Here is a 16581-nt window from a genome sequence, read left to right as displayed (position 1 = left end):
GTGTGTTTGTGAATGAGAAAGGTTTACAGTCAGGCAGTCACACTACAAAAAAAGAAACAATCACAGATCTCCAGTGCATTATTGTATTCTGTTGATGTACACTGGGTATAATTTTATTTTATTTTTTATTTAACCAGGCAAGTTAGTTAAGAACAAAATTTGAATTTACAACCACAGCCTACCAAGAGGATAACATCCTGTTGAAGGGAGGGATACACTCGAATAAAGGGTATGAAAATAAGAACATGGACAGACATTAATGAGACATAACATAAAACGATACAAGAGACGGCAAAAACACACAATGGAATTGTGAATTACAACTGCGGGGCATTTTGGAACTGTGATAGTTTGACAATTATGTGTTAATGGTCCATCAAATCATGTCTTTAAAGCTGCTTTAATTAATTTTATTAAAAATGGATCAAATGACCATGTGTAATGTAAAAGGAGCTGCTTGTAGTGATGAACCTACAGAGAAATGTCACTCTTTAGTTCTCCTCAGCTTTATAGAGCATTTTAGTCTCATTCAGCTCATTGTTTTGATTTTACAGCAATTTCACTGTTTTGGTTTTCAGCATGCAGCTGTTTTCAGTGAAAAAGCTCTAAAACCCACTGTACACTACCTGCTCAGTGCCAAATAGTGGACACAGTTAGTAACTAGCTGATGAACATAGTGGAGCACTTAGCAGAGCAAGAGCCAGATATTTCCCTCAGGTGGTAGAGATAATAAACAGCTAAAAGGAGTGTGAATATTGGATGTACATTTACCGGGTGGCCAGAAGCACAATTTTGAATGAATGATAATGTTGCTGTGTATCTGCTGGATGTGTAACCGTTCGGTAACAAGTTCGCCATAACTTTAAAGTCAGTTTTCTGTTTACCGCTTTTTTCCACTGCCACAAAGTGACCAGAAAACCAGCTAATACAGAGTTTAAAAGAATGTGATTGATGGCATTTTTAAAACATCTTATGCTAGACATGCTGTTAAAAGTACTTTTGAAAATTTTACACTTATTGCAGTGTCACAATATCCTCCCCCATTTACCATGATAATATACAGTATCACAAGTTCTCTGGCCAGCTGTCCAGCTAGCCTGTGTCCCTGGTTCTCCTTCAAAAATGCGTGTACTCATACATCGGAAATTCCTTTCAGGCCTTACCCAACAGCCTGTTCTTGTCCGTCTCCTGCAAAAGCCATGTGTGGGAACAGATATGCATTTGAATTTCCTATAGTTGGAGTAATAGTTATAGTTCACTGGTATTCTCTATGCTGGGGTCTTACATGTAGACTACATGTTAGCAGAAATTGCTAACAGTAGTAATACAGTATGTCCTTTCATGCAGACAGCTTAATTGCATCTTTTATTGTTCCACATCCAAGTCTGTTTTTAGTGGAGGATGCGGTGAAGGTAGCGCTCAGAGTGTCTGGCACACTCCTGTCTTGCCAAATCCAACCGCCATGAGGAGGGTTTGAAGGGATTTTGGTTCTCTGGGATGTCTTTCACAGTTGCTAGTAAAAATTCTTCCGGACTGGGTGGTATGTTATGCTCTTCATCCTCAACAGTGTAGCTGGATAATGGCTCCTCAATCCTGGAAGACAGAGATGTAACTCCGGGTTTAGTTGAAATTTTACAAGCCTACTGTAAATATTATACTTAGAGCACATAGTTACATAATACTTTGTTGACTTGTGTGAGTTTGGGTTGTGTAAATCATAAACCTTGGACCTAATGAATATCTAACAAGCACAAGAACCATAGGGAAGTAGCTAGCTCGCCAGCTGGACACAAGCTGAGGTCTTGTCAACTTCTGCTTGGTTGCTTGGAGGTGGGGGGGGTGATGTTCAAACACCCAATGATTCCAAGATCACTGATGAAGATCATTCAGGATGATCGAAACCTCCACAACTGCTACTAAATCGACCTGGGGGTAAAATTATTCTGTAAAATGTAGTTTCCATGGTATAAAGTAAATCACTGATGATGCATCCAGAAGCCTCTGATTATAATGCAGCCATGATCTTACATATACAGCACATGTAAATGGTAATAACTTTAACAAGGTATAGTACTGCTACTCTAGAATTGCGGAATTGAAAAAGATGCAGACAACAAGACCAAAAATCTACAGCCATGCTAGCAGCTCTGAGGCTGTAGGTTACTAAGCCACAGCGATGCTTGAGCTAACGTCAGCATTCTAACGTTTTCACATTAACAATATTAAAATGCTGATGTTGAACAGATTTGATGTTATAAAGTTGAGAGTGTGAGAATGCTAACATCTGCTAATAAGCAATAGACATAAAGCACAGCTGAGGCTGATTGAAATGTATTTAGTTTTGCAGGTATTTGTTTATGATAAGCCATCCAGTAGCTGCTGAGATATTTCGGAATGGATCACACTGACTAATATTTCAATTTTTAGAGCCATGCCGCTAGCTTGGCCAAAAAAATGTTGCAAGACACCATTTTATTACTACAACGCCCTGTAGACTCACACCACCATTTTACCTTTCTGTGGCACTTCATTCACTCCTGCAACAAATTTAATTTAGTCTCAGCGAGGAATGTCAGCATGACAGTGTGTGTGTGTGTGTGTGTGTGAGTGTGTGTGTGTGTGTGTGTGTGTGTGTGTGTGTGTGTGTCTAGTGGTATGCAGAGAGAGGAGGACACAGTCTTGTGAGGTCATGCTGAGTTTGTTAGGCATATGACAGTTTATACAATGCATTTCAATATGCAGAGGGAGTGTGGACTCAAGTTAGACAGGACCATGAATATTTACAAGTTTAACTGATTGTACAAATATAAGATGACAATATTGTTGATGAAGTTAGGGGGGAACAGAGAATTACTCCGAGGGATTAAGAGAATTTTTCACTCCTTTTTCTTTTATCTCCTCATTTACATAACACTTTTCACATCCATTCTTTACTTTTAGCTGGCCTCTGGCTGTTTGACACTTACCTGAGATATCCTGATCCTCTGAGCCAACTGTGGTCTCTGTGTCCAACCACTCTGATACCTGCTTTATTCCTTGCTCGGACTCGGAGCCCCACCAAGGCATGGGCCAGCCCTGCCTCGTCCTGTTTCTCCTCCCCTTCCTCCTCCTTCACCTCCTCTGCTCCCTCGATATCTGCATCCATCCCTCGCCACACTAGCTTCGCCCGATGTTCAGCGTCTCTGTCTCCTGCTGTTCTGAACAGCCTGTGCAGCTGCTGCAGGTTGACCCCTGTAAAGATGTTGGAGCATCCTGGCTTCCTGTTGCGTCGATTGGAAAGTTTCCACTGCACAGGCAGACCTTCCTCAGAGGAGGTGGATGCTGGGGCCTCTGCCATGTTGCGAGGGTGGATGGCTTCCAGGTGGTGATATAAGGACAGGAGGACAATATTAAGGGGGGAAGGTAAGGTAAGCTGAAAAGGGGGATGAAGTAAAGAGAACAGATTGGTCAAACTAAAGAGATCACAGCCATAAGTAAAGCTCAAGCTTCCTGCCAGCAGACATACTTCAAAAGCAAACAAACAAATAATCTAAGCCTTTCCTATGTGTTGATTGATGACAAACTAATCGCTGCTGTTAAGGATAATTTTCATTATAAACTAAGTTATTTTCTTTATAAATCATTTGGGCTATAAAAGGTCAGTGAAAAATGTCCACCATAATTGTCCAAATCCCAAGTTAAGAATCAATTTGCTAGTGTTGTCGTACCAACAGTCCAAAACCCAAATAAATCTAATCTAATATCATGGTAGATAAAGACAATTACAATTACAATTATCAAAAGAGATGCGGAATAATTTTTTGTCAATTGACTAATTGAGTAATCGACTTATTATTTCGGCCTGATGCTGGTGTCATGAAATTCTTATGCTTCATATGTTTATGCTAGTATTTTTATATTGAAATAGCCAATAGCTCCAGCTCTTTCTCCTGTAATTTCCCCTTAACATATTCACATTCAATTAAATTAATTCTATAAAAAGTATCCTGACTGATACTGTTCACAGCTGTCTACTACAGCAAGAAAAATATGTTGGTTAAAAACCTCAAAATGATTTTAAACACAGAATATAGTAGGAGGAGAGTGCTTACCTTACCCTCTGTAGTTTGAATGAGACAAACTCTAACCATGCACCACAGGCAGACAGACAACCTGATTAACCAGCTTCCAGACTACAACCTTCACACCTGCTAATGCCGAGCCGACCCACTTGCTGCAGGAGAACGCAAAGGAATAATCAAAGAGTAATCCACGAATTACGTCAGTGCCGAAGTGCTTACCTCAAAGCAAGAGCTGGTTGGAAAGAAAGGGGGAGAAAAACAGTCAAAAGCAAGTCCAGGACAGAAAGGAGGCATTATGGGCTCCTGCTATTTATCATACTGATACTCTGGTTTTAAGCTATAAGAGGCACTGTATTAGTGGTTGATTGATTGACTGATTGGTTAACACATTTGAACAAACACAATAAAAACACAGCACCAACCTGCATTGCTTCTACAACAACAAAAATTTGATACCTGTGCTATTTTTGTCTGGACTTAAGTCTGCACTGTAACTACCAGTAGCAGCTCTCACTGTAACTTCAGGAGAATCCTGAGGTCTGCTGGAAAATAATTCACACGTCAGAATGAGCTGAGGCCTTTACACCATCCTCTTAGAAAAGGCCACCATCCTCTTAGAAAAGGCCCCTAAATTAGCCTATCCTCTCTGGGTTGTCAGTGTAAATACAGTATATGAATGATAAATAGATTCAATCAGGTATGAATGTATCTTTCTGTGTAACGATTGGCCACCAAATGGCGCCCTTTTCCTACCATCTGTGGTGGGGTCAGGCCAATGGACTGTAGAAGAGGCTCTGTGTGTTTTTGTGGTAGTCAGACTGCAGCCTGAGCTGAATGTAGTTTCTAGCCACATCTACAGCAAATGATTAATTAAAATGTGAATAAAATATCAAATTATACTGGCAGAGTCTGATGTATTTGAATTAATTTATTATGATTTAAATTTTTCAAGTTTGAAAGGAGTCATAATTTTTAGAAAATCTATTTGGAGCTCTCTCTCTCAGTCTGTGACACTGAGGGGAGAAGCTTTACTGATGCAAGGTAATAAGACAACCTTGTGCTTCTGTGGATGTTTTGTCTGACCTCTGTCATGCTGAAAGAAGCATTTGCAAACTGGCGAAAGAGCTGCCTCTCTCTGTGAGGGAGAGTGCTTTCATGAAACTACAAAACAATCATCAATTTTAATTACCAGGTCGCCTACTCATAAAGTTATTATTTTGTTGACAATTATTTCTCTTTATTATTTTTTTACATTGTATGGACTAAAGTATTGTATCACATCATGAACAAGAAACTAGAACATATGTATCTCAAAGAAAAATGCTGATGATAAGAACTGTCACAGAACTTCACACATGGACCCTGAACTCGTCAAAGCTTGGTTTTCCCCAAAGCACGTGAGGGCAGTCTGATTAAAATCAGTCCAATTAATTAGCAGGTGTGTAGTAGTAGGGCAGCTACTTTTAAGCGCCCCCAAGGTCTCAGAAGCCTCTTTCGTTAAAAGCCAAACATGTGTGGGCGCTTTGCTGGACTCCTGCGGGTTCGACGGGCTTCTTCTCCCAGGACGGGTGTAATGATTCAACAACGAGCAGGTTCTATCCAAGGCAAGCCACCTAAAGATAACGTGGGCCCAGCTGTAAGTTTCCAAACGAGCCCTGTTAAGTTTTATTTGGCAGTGGCTGGAAGATGCTCTCAAAATGTTAGTGACAACTCATTTCATAACTGAAATGACCTGGCTCTGTCCTGCAGGAATCTGTGCTCGTGCTGACTTTGATGGCCCTGGGTGTCCTCGGACCTGCTTGTTGGATTCTTGCCCACTTACACGATTATAAAAACCGTGACTGATGGATGAGCCATTGTTTAAACTTGTTAGCATGCCTGCTTTTATAAGTGCCATTTGAAGCTTTTGGACGTGTTAACTTAATAAATGTGACTATCTCAATTTCGCTTTGTCGGGTTTTTTTTTTTTTTTTGTTTGGTTTTTTTCACTGGTGCAGTTTAGCCACTACACCAGTAGGTGTCAGAAGCTGTCGGCGGAAGTGAAACCTCTCGCTTTGCTTATAAACAGGCTGTATCCCACAGGGCATCCATAACTGTTGTACGTAGTGGGTGTATTTATATTGCCTAATCATTCTACAGAGCTAAAAGTGCATTTGAATGCACCATGAAGCCGCAGCCCGCTGACACCAAACCGCGCCTGTCTGTGACAAACCCAACCGAGGCTGCGCTGTCTCTGCAAGAGGAGCTCGTTGCAGCGATCCATGGGGCGTTTGAAGTGGCCGTGGAGATCGCAGTTCGAGAGGTGACTAAGCTGGTGGGTCAAGCGACGGGAGACGTGTATGAAGAGATGCGACGAGAGAACGAGTCCCTCCAACAAAAACTGCAGAGAGCTGAAGCCCTGCTGGACTGTGCGCGCAGGGAGGACCGAAGTGGCAGCCCTCCTCCTACAAAGCTACACCTGAATGCTACCAGCCATGCAGGCCAACCGCCTCACCTTAAATCCCATCAAAAAAGCCCAAATCACAGAGTGGGCAATGGACAAGGTTGCGCGGGGCTCAGAGGTGACACTCCTCCTGCAGGTCACAGCCGTGCAGACCAGCCTCCTGACCCCCAGCATAAACCTGTGGGCAGAAATGAGGAGCAGAGATCAGGCGAGCATGTAAAGACGCAGTATGTCAGTGGTGCAGCTTCAGACCCAGAGAGAAACCAGGGATATGCAGTTGCTTGTGATTTGATTAAAGGTATAGCACTTTTAAAATTTATATTTTGTTTGATCACAATCTTCCTATCGTGACTCCTCTCAAAAGTAGAGCTTAATACACTTGGCTCAAATGGTCAAAGTGTGCACAAACTGCATGTTCATATGTGGTGCTGGCAGTTTTCACACATTTTGCAGACTCATGAGTGTGAAATTGCAGTGACAAACACTTGCTACTTTATCAGCAACACTTTAGTATCACCACTGGCCTATTACAGCAGGTCAAATTCTGTTTTTAATCCTTAAACTAAATATTTGTACACCATATAAATACAAATGTTTTTAGGGGGTGTTCAGTTTGAGTGGAGCGGCCAAACTCAGCACTTTCCACTTAAAAGGAGTTCACAGGAGACTTGCTCATTTATCTGTAGAAAGGATAGGCCTATTGTAAATAAAATAGACAACTATCTAATGATTCCTTGCTCACTGCATGCACCCTGTGATCTTTTGCTTACAGAAGTCAGTGAAGACATTTCCCGTGTTTGTGTGGTGAGGGTAGAGAGCATTAACCAGCCAAATCGAAACCTGGCAGCTCAACGCCGCAACTCGCCACCCCTTCCCAATGGAGATGACATTTTAGAGCAGCTTACAGTAAAGCAGGAGAAGCCAGAAGAGGAGAGCGATGATCCAGCTTGCTGTTTAGACTCGATCAAATTGGAGGACTTTAGCCCGGAGTGTATGTCGGCAGTCCAATCCAACATGCTGGAGGAGTGGAAACCACAAGTGCTGGATATTCAGAGCCAAGACTCAGACACTCTGTCCTGCACCGGGCTGACTCAGGGTAAGAAGGAAAACAATGAGCGTCTGAAACATCTGCAAACATGTCCCTGTTATAGCAACAGATTACATGGGGATAACTATTTAGATTTATTTACAGTGTTATGTTATTTAGTGTCTGTACATCCTAAGTATGCAGTGTTTCCCCATATGTCTGAGAAACTCTGATTTAGGCTGCTGGAATTGTAAGTAAGTAGTAATATATCTCTGCTAATGTCTAATTTGATCAAATGTCCATTTAAACCTAATTCAGCATAGTTCCTTTCTTTTGATAGCCTTTGTCGTATTGATCAGTTCTACAACCAGTATGTAATCAGCATGTGACATGTATCATCTTTTCACATTCAGGTGCTGATGCCTGCCTGCTTAACTTGCAGTCCATCTAACCTTGTTGGGTGTAGAAGCAGGTTTTGTTGTTGAGTGAGGCTACAATGGTCAGGTGTGCTGCACGATCCAGCAACATCTGTCCTACACCTACCACTTGAAGTATATAGAAAATAGAAAAGTTGTATTGACATGTAGAGGCACGTGTCGCCACACCTGATGCGACATCTAACACTATTCATGCAGTCTTCTAGGCTGTTTGAGAGAGAGAGAGAAAAAGAGGTTGACTGTTTGTTCAGCCGCCTGTGTCATTATTGCAAATATGTTGCTTTTATTGTGTAATATGCAGGAGTTTAATGAAGTAAACGCAGTGAACGGCCGCATGTAATGGTACGATGCTCTGGCACGGTACTACATCATATTGGCATAGGATTTATGAACCCATCAGTCCTGCTGCCTTCAGATGCTGCAGGGATTTATTAAACTGAATGAGAAGCTTTTCATACAGTATAAAGCAGCTGTGGACAGCAGATACTGTAAGAACTGCACACATTCATTCATAGATCTGTGCAAACTGATTTACTGACTTTCCTGCTTTAATCACATTAAACGTTAATTCTGTGTCGATTTTGGTGGTAGTGTTAAATTGAAATTAATGATTTATATTTTAAGCATTCATCTGTTGGTGCAGCGCATCTGGAGCAGTAGAATAAACCACTGTCATTCTTTTTATGTATCATTTTGCTCATAACGAACTGAACTCCAGTCCTGAGCATGAAAAAGTGATCATATGGTAGCCTACACTCTACTAGGTCAAAAAAGAACTACATCATTTTTACTAGCTAGCTAGCAGCAAAGCCATTATACTTTACTTACATACTCTTATATATTACACAATAAAAGCAATTTGCAATAATGACCTAATGAAGGGTCAAACTCTTTCTCTCTCTGTGGATAAGGCCGATTAGGTGTCACATCAGGTGTGGTGACATAGTACTTTGCACCTGCCAGCATCAGGTTAAGTCCATTCCCGCACTGATGCACCACACTAGAGGTGACAGCGCCACACATACCTCTACATGTAGGTAGAACTTTCCCAAATGTTAGGTGTACTGGCAGGCGTTGCTCGATAGTGCAGCGTACCTGACCATTACAGCTCCATTCAACACCACACCTGTTATCTATATGTGATAAGTTAATTTAGTTATGTAAGGTGTAGTATTGGTGTAACATAGGTGTGGCACGGGTGATCATGTTAACATTATACCTAAATGAATTGCCTACACCACTGTGTAACCAATTAAATCTGTGGAAATTGTAGGTGTAATGTCGGCGGTTGGTCAGACTGTAAAGGTCTTGTCAGGTGCTAGTGAGGTGTTTGAGGAATTGGTGTCCATTAATAAACTGATGTATTCTCAACATTTTAAATGCTATCAAATCATTTGAAAAGCTTTAAATACGATGGCCAGTATATTTACTGGATGTAAATATTTGCTGTGTTATGACTGATTTAAGCCTACACAAGTTGCTGCCATTTTGACATAGATTTTCTGTAACTTAAAAAGTTGGATAACTTAAAATGTCCTTCACTTTAACACCACATGTGAATCTTTTTTATTTTTTTTTTGTTGTTGCCTTTTCTTTTCTATAGGTCATCCTTCCAACCTCCCACCACGCGCAGATCTTCCGTCTCTCTCCTCAGAGTTCCCAAACATCTTCCAGCCAGCTGAACCAGCTCCCATCCCAGAAACCCCTCCACAGGTTTACGGAGTCCACGTACGGGCCAGCCGCAACCTCGGCAACACCTTCACCAACATCTATGCCTGCAAGTCCTGTGGTCAGACGTTCCACCTGCCCAGCTTGCTGCGGCGGCACTACGGCCAGTGCCAGCAGAAGCTCCAGCAGTGTTGCCAACAGCCTGTAGCGGGAAGTAAGAGGACCAGACTGCAGCTTTACCCACCGGGCTGCAGCCCTTTCCGCTGCACAGAGTGCAACCGAGAGTTCAACCGCATGGAGAACCTCAAGACTCACCTTCGCATCCACACAGGAGAGAGGCCGTACACCTGCTCAGTATGCTCCAAGTGTTTCCGTCACTCTGGGGCATTAACCAGGCACTTTCGCATCCACACAGGAGAAAAGCCTTACATCTGCGGACAGTGTGGGAAGTCTTTCAGAAACTGTGGGGGGCTCAAATTCCACCAGCGTTCACACAGCATGCAGCTGCAGTAGAGTGGGACTCAGCAGTGTTAATGTCTTCAAGATCCCAATTTTTTTTATGTGAGATGTAAACATCTGATTTTATGCAATTCTCAATGTTTAAATTTTTATGTTTTAAAAAAAAAGGTATACAGGCTTTTCCAGATGGTCAGACCTGAGGCTGTTGACTGAAATAGTCTGGGGAATGTTGTGTACTTAACTCAGCTCACTCCATAACAGGGTCTTTCCTGTCTGTACTGTGTCACCTTTTTCAACCAGGTCTTCCCTTTTGAGATAGCAGGTATTGCTTTTAAGTGCTCTCACCCAAAAAGCAGCATCACAACAAGTTATGGGACCAGTCAAGTGTCGAACAAACCATGTAGGAAGACGATGTATAAATACAGTAGCTATGTGAAACCTTTCAGTGCCAGTTTCTGACTTGTTTTATGATGGTTATTAAATAATCAGTTTTTATCTTTTTCATGGCAATCTTGTTTTCCTTATTGTGCCTAATATATACAAATATTTTAACTATACTGTATGGAAAATAATTTCGTTTGATTAATAAAAAGTATGGAAATTGCTCAAAGAGTGGAGAAAGTATGTCAGCTAACATGATGGTACCAGGTCCATATGAACAACAGCCGCTTCATTTGATTTCAGTATCAGGTCGACAGAGGTACAAGTTATATTTCATAAATTCTACGCCCTTGCTGGTGTAAAACCAAAACTTTTCCATCAGATTCTGTCACAAAACCCAAACAACAGTGTTTTCCTAACCCTAACTATGTAATTTTGGTGCCTAAACCTATACAAACTGCAACCTGCTTCACAATGTCAACAAAGCCTCTGGCACTTAACTTCACATTTGGGTCACAGAAGCTGATAGGTCACACATTTTGGTGTCACATCTGCAAGTAACATATCAATTGGACACAGGTAAGTAGAATAGTAATAGCCTAGATAGTAGACTAGAATACATTTAAACAGTCATGTCAAAGGAAGGTTAAAATCATGAGAAACTGGACTTAGTTGAAAATACCTGAAGAAGTTTTGTCCCTCATCCAAGCTTCTTTATTTCTGACTGACTGGTAGGGAAATTCAGCTATTTCATGTATGTGGGGTCCTTTATAAGATGATCGATACCGCTGGTTGGTTAGTGCTCCTGGATGTTGTAACAACAGTCTTTATGGTCATTAGAGCCACCCGAGGCAGAACAACCATCGTTGGCATCCTCACCTTTGTTTAGTTTCTGAAACAAACGTTAGTTTCCTGTGGAGACTAAACAAACATTCACTTTTGGCGTTGTACCATTGGTTAGACAAAGCAAAAACGCAAAGCAAGCAAGACATTAAGGTGGCATTAAGGTGACAATTTGGGCTCTGCATAATTGTGACGGCATTTCTCACTATTTTCAGGATTTCAAAAATGTCAACTCAGTGCTTGGAGTCAGACAGTAATAAATAATAATATAATAATTTAATAAATAGGGAAGTTTGCCTACTCTATTATTAAATTACTGTATGTTTGTCAAGTCCCCTGACAAACATAACCATACTCATAGTACCTTTATACTTAAGTATTTTTTGTATTTTTACTCAAGTAGAAATTGAAAACCACTATACTTTTATGGTGTGAGCTAATCAGGAACTCAAGTAGGCCTACAGGATTTGTGTACTTCGTCCACCACTGGACGAAGTACACAAATCCTGTAGGCCTACTCTGCAGCCAGAGAGGGGTCACAGAAAAGTTCAAATAGGATATTAGTTACAGGCAGATATACCAATGGGACAGATATGCAAAATATTTTTCAAACATGTAGAAAATGTTAGTGGGGTCATTTTTATTCCATCAGTCAAGTTAATCTTTTGGACTATGCAGGGTTAGCAATGTAAGACCAGTGGTTAAGATTAGGTAGGCTAAAGGTTAAGCAAGTAGGCTAGTGGTTATAGGCTGAAGGGAAGTCTTCAGGAAATGAAATAAGTCAGTGTAATGTCCTCTGAAGTAATGTGGGTGTGCTTTTTAAAATGTCTAAATTCCCCCTGATGTGACAACACTGTTGAGAGAGACTATATTAATGAATTAATAGATAATGGTTAGTTCATGTATCTGTGAATCATAATGACCGCTTTCTTTAGTGGTTCCAAATTAACTCTGCAGCCACTGAGAGGCACAAAACTATGCTATACTGAGTAGTTCATGATTATCTGACCATTAGCCTACTTAACATTTGTGTTGAAGCTCTTTTATTGGGTACTTTATTTGAGCAGGGCACAAAAGGGTTTAGTAATGGGTGATCAGGTAATCATGGACTAATGAGGGACGACTATAATGTATTACTTTATGGTGCGAGTTGCCTAATCATTAGACCTACTAGCCTACTTGTTAACGCTACATTAATTAGGCTACCAATTCCTGATCTGTTCCTGACTCTTCCTTAGTAACTATTCACAATTTTTGTAGCTACCGTTTTGTAAAGTGTTAACAAAAGTATTTGCATATATATTGATTCTGGAATATGAAATATAATAGCCTTTCTTTTGAAAACAAGGTCATCCTTATTATTATACTTGAAAAAAACACACAAACCTTTTCTTTATTATTATAAGTAGACTTACATAAAGCGTTTGGGTTTATTTTTCAACATAGTAACACTAAAATGAGCTTACACATTTTAGGAAATTCAGTCAGTTCCGCTCTGCATCCTACCGCCCTGCTCTGTGATCGGTTGTATCGGACACCAGCTCCTTCTCTGTGATCCATTGTTCGGCCTGGATTAAATGAGGAAGCGGACGTTGTCAGACAAGCACGGAGCTAACGCAGCTAGCTGGGACAAACAAAACTGGTTTACCCGTCGCGTTTCTCCGCAGACAACTGCTTAGTTTTATAAACGGTCTCGCTTTGACAGGTGGATGCTCATGTAGGAGGGCAGGCAGCTGCTATGTTGACCGGGCCGGGTGCATTTGGAGGCTCTTCCTTCCTCCAGGCTGACGATGTCGGTGGGACTCGCTAGTTACGCCTGAACTCTCTTCGGCGCTGCTGCTGCTGCTTCACAAGTTGGCTGTTGTTGGACACTCAGCTCGGGGTAAGTTATACAATTAGCTGGGCGGCTGTCTCGATAATAAATCTATAGTGTCTTTCTGTTAGCAAGCCAAGTTTACTCTCCTGTTTGACAGCATCTCACAGGCCACAACACCGCGCCGATTTAGGGTGATGCTGCTGAGGTGGTCCTTTGCGTGTTCACGGTGAATGATGAATGATTTATTATTGCAAAAGGAGGATGGACAGGGATAGAGTGCACTCAGAAAACCCCTCATGTAGTTACAGGTTAGGGTTGCTTGTGTTCAGAACAAAGTACTCGAGTAAGTTGAAGTAGCTTTTTGAAGACAACGTTAAGTAACGTTACCTGTTAGTGTGATCACTTAGAAAATATCATGTTGACAGTAACATAACATGACAAGTACACCATACTAATCTCTTGCTAATTCAGTGACGCTTCCAGGAGCTTTCACACATAATTGTAAGGATAACTTTGTTTTAAGATTACTTTTGAGTAAGCCATCTGGTCTCCTAATTTTGCTATAATGGACACAAAACACTGCTATAAGCTTTTCTATAGATCTTGCCTTTGCAAAAATAGTTTACTGTTGCTACTATTCTTTATATGTATATGACTGTAAGCATAATTATGATGAGTATACTCCAAAAATGCATGATAATTTACAGTACCAAGAATAGCATTAGACATTGTCCACTTCTGTGTTGCACCTCTGTTGGGTGTGGTCAGAAGTGTGCTCTAGGAAAACCTCACCAGTACAATGCAGGTATGTGCTGGTGGGTGTGGTTTTTCCACTTTATTTCAATTTTGCACACTCAAGTAAAATGTAAGTAAGATGTCAGTAAAATACAGTGTGTATCTACAGCATTGTAAACAACACAGACTGATAAACACATGCTTTATAAATCCTAATGGAAAATGTTTTGCACTGTTTCAGCACTGTAGATTTTGACACTTCTAAGGCAGGTCTTATTATTTCAGATTATCACCTTTAGGGGGCTTTGCCATTAGCAAGTCAAGATGAGATTTTCGCCTTATAATTCACCTTCTGAATCCTGCCTGCTTTCTTTTCTTCACTCTGTACAGGAATGACGACGCACGGCGTGTCCCAGGACCCCTCACAGGGTGCAGGGGAGGGGGGAGAGCTAGTACACATGTTATCTAAAGAGACCCCCGGGTCGCCGGATGCCTCTGAGTTGGGGAGCCCGCGGAGTACACCAAACTTTGACCTCTTCAACATGGTTGTGTCCTATAAGAGAATGGCTCTGCTTATAGAACCGGTTGCAGATGCAGTGGAGCTGACGCGCTTCCTGCTCGGGTGCGTATGTGTGTTTGTTTGTGGGCTGTTTGAGCATCATGTCATGTAAGTGCTTTTGGCCTTAAGTAGTAATGGCAGGAAGCCATATTTAGTATTCAGTGTCATCTATTTTTTTCATCCCTCAGATGGAAGATGCCCGTGTGCTCTCTGCTTGTCTGTGTATTCCTCAATGTCTTCTTCTGCACTGTTAATGAAGGTAAGATGAGGCATTAATATTGATCCGGCTTTTGTTTGATGTTTGAAAAGCCTCGTGAATAATTGATGAACTTTATGTCTGCTTCTCTGGTATCAGTGGGCTGGTTCACTGTGGGTGTAGTGGCACTGACGGCGCCTGCTGCCCTGGGTTACCTGCAGGACAGGTGTGGGGGCAGAGCCTCAGACGCTGAGCTCCAGAGGAGGCGCTACTACGCTGTGTACCGCAGAGACCGGCAGACGGTGCATCTCACCAAACAGGAGGCCATGCTGGAAGTCAAACAACTGTAAGACATACACTGCAGGGGATGGGGTTATGTGCTGCAGGGCAGGTTATTTTCATTATCAGTTAATCTTCTGATTATTTTCTCGATTGATTGTTAAGGCTATAAAATGTCAGAACTTAGTAAAAAATAAATAAATACCAGTTAAATCTTTCTGAAGCGGTGATGTCCATAAGTGTAATGTTTTGTCCGACCAACAGTCCAAAGCCAAAAAAACATTTTACTACCACGTAAAAATAAAAAAAAACAACACTTCATCACATTTGACAAGCTGGAACTTGGTAATGAAATAGTAATTTTCTTTTAAAATGTACTAAAACAATTAATATATTATCAAAATAGTTTCTTATTTATCTTCTGTTGATCAAATATTCTATTAATTGACTGATCATTTCAGCTCTGTGTGTGTGTGTGTGTGTGTGTGTGTGTGTGTGTGTGTGTGTGTGTGTGTGGATAGGCAATGAGAGCTTGTGCGGGTGCACTTGTCTTTGGGTGTTTCTGCATTGAAGCCAGACCTGAAACAAAATCTGCTTGAAAAGATTTGTTGAGTTCACACCACTCCACTTTGTATACGTCACAGTTACTTTTGTAAACATGTGTTGGTTACAGCTTCCCAAATGCTACTCTTAAGGTACTCTATGGAGTTTCTTCACATTCACTGTTTTCTCACCTAAACGTATATTAATGTATATCCTAGAGGCCTTAGCTTGTTTTTGTATTGTTGTTTAATTAATTTCCTACTTCATTAAACATGTGCAAAGCTGTCTTAAAAAATGAAAACAGCACAACTTGTTTTGGTCCCCTATCATCAAAACATTGCTCTACAGCTCACAAACGCTCACAAACGCCACAGGTACAATTGCTAGTTTTCTTTATTTTTACCATAATAAAATGATTTATATACAAATAAATACATATTTTATGATTTAATTAGAAAGTATTAAGAGACTAACAGATAATGAAAATCTTCCTTTTTGGAATAGGTTTACAAACTGTGGCTTGTACCCACAGGTCATATGTATGCGTAACATTTGAACATGGTCTTTGTTCTTTTAGTGTTTGTGGGTGTGCTCATGTTTTCTTGTTTTCACCAGGTTGAAGCAGCTGGATGACATGCTGTCCTCTGCCTGCCTGTCTGCAGAAGCTATTTACGAGGTCCTATACTGGGACAATCACACCAAGTCGTCAAGGTCTGCATACACAGTCAGGCATGCACGTGTTTGGACCACTACCCCCTTGGGGACATCTCATTGACATTAACCCTATTAACCTTAACCCATTGGTAACCTGACCCCTAAAACCAAGTCTTAACCCCCAAAACAGTCTCTACCCGTGGGGTCCAAAATTTATGTCCACATTGGTTGGTGTGTTTTCAGGTTAAAGTCCCCACCGGGATATAAAAACATGAAAAACACACACACACACACAGCCAAGGTATTGTTAGTTACTACTTCACAACATATCGGTTATTCTTTATTGCTGTGCTGATGTTGTCAGTAGCCACATTTACATTGACTTACTAATACTGGTAAGCAATGTGGTGATGATGCAATGGATAAGACACATGCATGCCTTTGGCGTGAGAGACTCGGGTTCAATTCCCCACTGTGACC

The 16581-nt window shown here is 41.1% G+C and overlaps 3 protein-coding genes across 4 annotated transcripts in view; 2 read left to right on the top strand and 1 right to left on the bottom strand.

The window, feature by feature from the left end:
• Positions 1-60: 60 nt before the first annotated feature.
• avpi1 (arginine vasopressin induced 1) lies at positions 61-4289 on the bottom strand. Its single transcript, XM_046047903.1, has 3 exons — positions 4092-4289; positions 2967-3412; positions 61-1593 (listed from the first exon to the last, which is right to left on the bottom strand). Exons 1-3 carry the CDS (start codon positions 4128-4130, stop codon positions 1392-1394), a joined length of 687 nt encoding a protein of 228 aa, XP_045903859.1. The 5' UTR covers positions 4131-4289; the 3' UTR covers positions 61-1391.
• A 1059-nt stretch (positions 4290-5348) lies between these two features.
• On the top strand, positions 5349-10699 carry si:ch211-284e13.5 (uncharacterized protein LOC793850 homolog). 2 transcript variants are annotated; one of them, XM_046048457.1, is made up of 4 exons: positions 5502-5697; positions 6201-6802; positions 7277-7600; positions 9572-10699. In XM_046048457.1, the coding sequence occupies exons 2-4, from the start codon at positions 6226-6228 to the stop codon at positions 10147-10149; spliced, it is 1479 nt and encodes a 492-aa protein (XP_045904413.1). In that variant the 5' UTR covers positions 5502-5697; positions 6201-6225; the 3' UTR covers positions 10150-10699. The 2 variants fall into 2 exon arrangements, 1 of the variants encoding a protein (XP_045904413.1); XR_006824976.1 differs by lacking the exons at positions 6201-6802; positions 7277-7600; positions 9572-10699 and adding an exon at positions 5811-6003 and having other exon boundaries at positions 5349-5697.
• Positions 10700-12858: 2159 nt separating this feature from the next.
• zfyve27 (zinc finger, FYVE domain containing 27) overlaps positions 12859-16581 on the top strand; it is a 14553-nt gene continuing 10830 nt past the window's right edge. Inside the window, exons 1-5 of the mRNA XM_046048487.1 lie at positions 12859-13201; positions 14261-14492; positions 14618-14688; positions 14785-14971; positions 16063-16158. Of these exons, the coding sequence (XP_045904443.1) occupies positions 14263-14492; positions 14618-14688; positions 14785-14971; positions 16063-16158 (584 nt within the window). The 5' untranslated portion in view covers positions 12859-13201; positions 14261-14262. The remainder of the gene's footprint in view (positions 13202-14260; positions 14493-14617; positions 14689-14784; positions 14972-16062; positions 16159-16581) is intronic.

Source organism: Micropterus dolomieu, linkage group LG04 (genome assembly GCF_021292245.1).
Source record: "Micropterus dolomieu isolate WLL.071019.BEF.003 ecotype Adirondacks linkage group LG04, ASM2129224v1, whole genome shotgun sequence".
In the NCBI taxonomy this organism is placed as follows: domain Eukaryota; kingdom Metazoa; phylum Chordata; class Actinopteri; order Centrarchiformes; family Centrarchidae; genus Micropterus; species Micropterus dolomieu.
The sequence above is the reverse complement of the archived record's forward strand: the minus strand, read 5'-3'. Positions and strand labels throughout refer to the sequence as shown.

Excerpts from the sequence above, each read along its gene's own strand:
- avpi1 (XM_046047903.1), bottom strand. The coding sequence starts at position 4,130 with ATGGTTAGAGTTTGTCTCATTCAAACTACAGAGGGTAAG. Across the intron at positions 3,413-4,091 it reads TTCAAACTACAGAGGGTAAG|CTTACCTTACCTTCCCCCCT; the intron begins GTAAGCACTCTC and ends CCCCCTTTTCAG. Across the intron at positions 1,594-2,966 it reads AGAGGATCAGGATATCTCAG|GATTGAGGAGCCATTATCCA; the intron begins GTAAGTGTCAAA and ends TCTGTCTTCCAG.
- si:ch211-284e13.5 (XM_046048457.1), top strand. The coding sequence starts at position 6,226 with ATGAAGCCGCAGCCCGCTGACACCAAACCGCGCCTGTCTGTGACAAAC. Across the intron at positions 6,803-7,276 it reads TGCTTGTGATTTGATTAAAG|AAGTCAGTGAAGACATTTCC; the intron begins GTATAGCACTTT and ends TTTTGCTTACAG. Across the intron at positions 7,601-9,571 it reads CTGCACCGGGCTGACTCAGG|GTCATCCTTCCAACCTCCCA; the intron begins GTAAGAAGGAAA and ends TCTTTTCTATAG.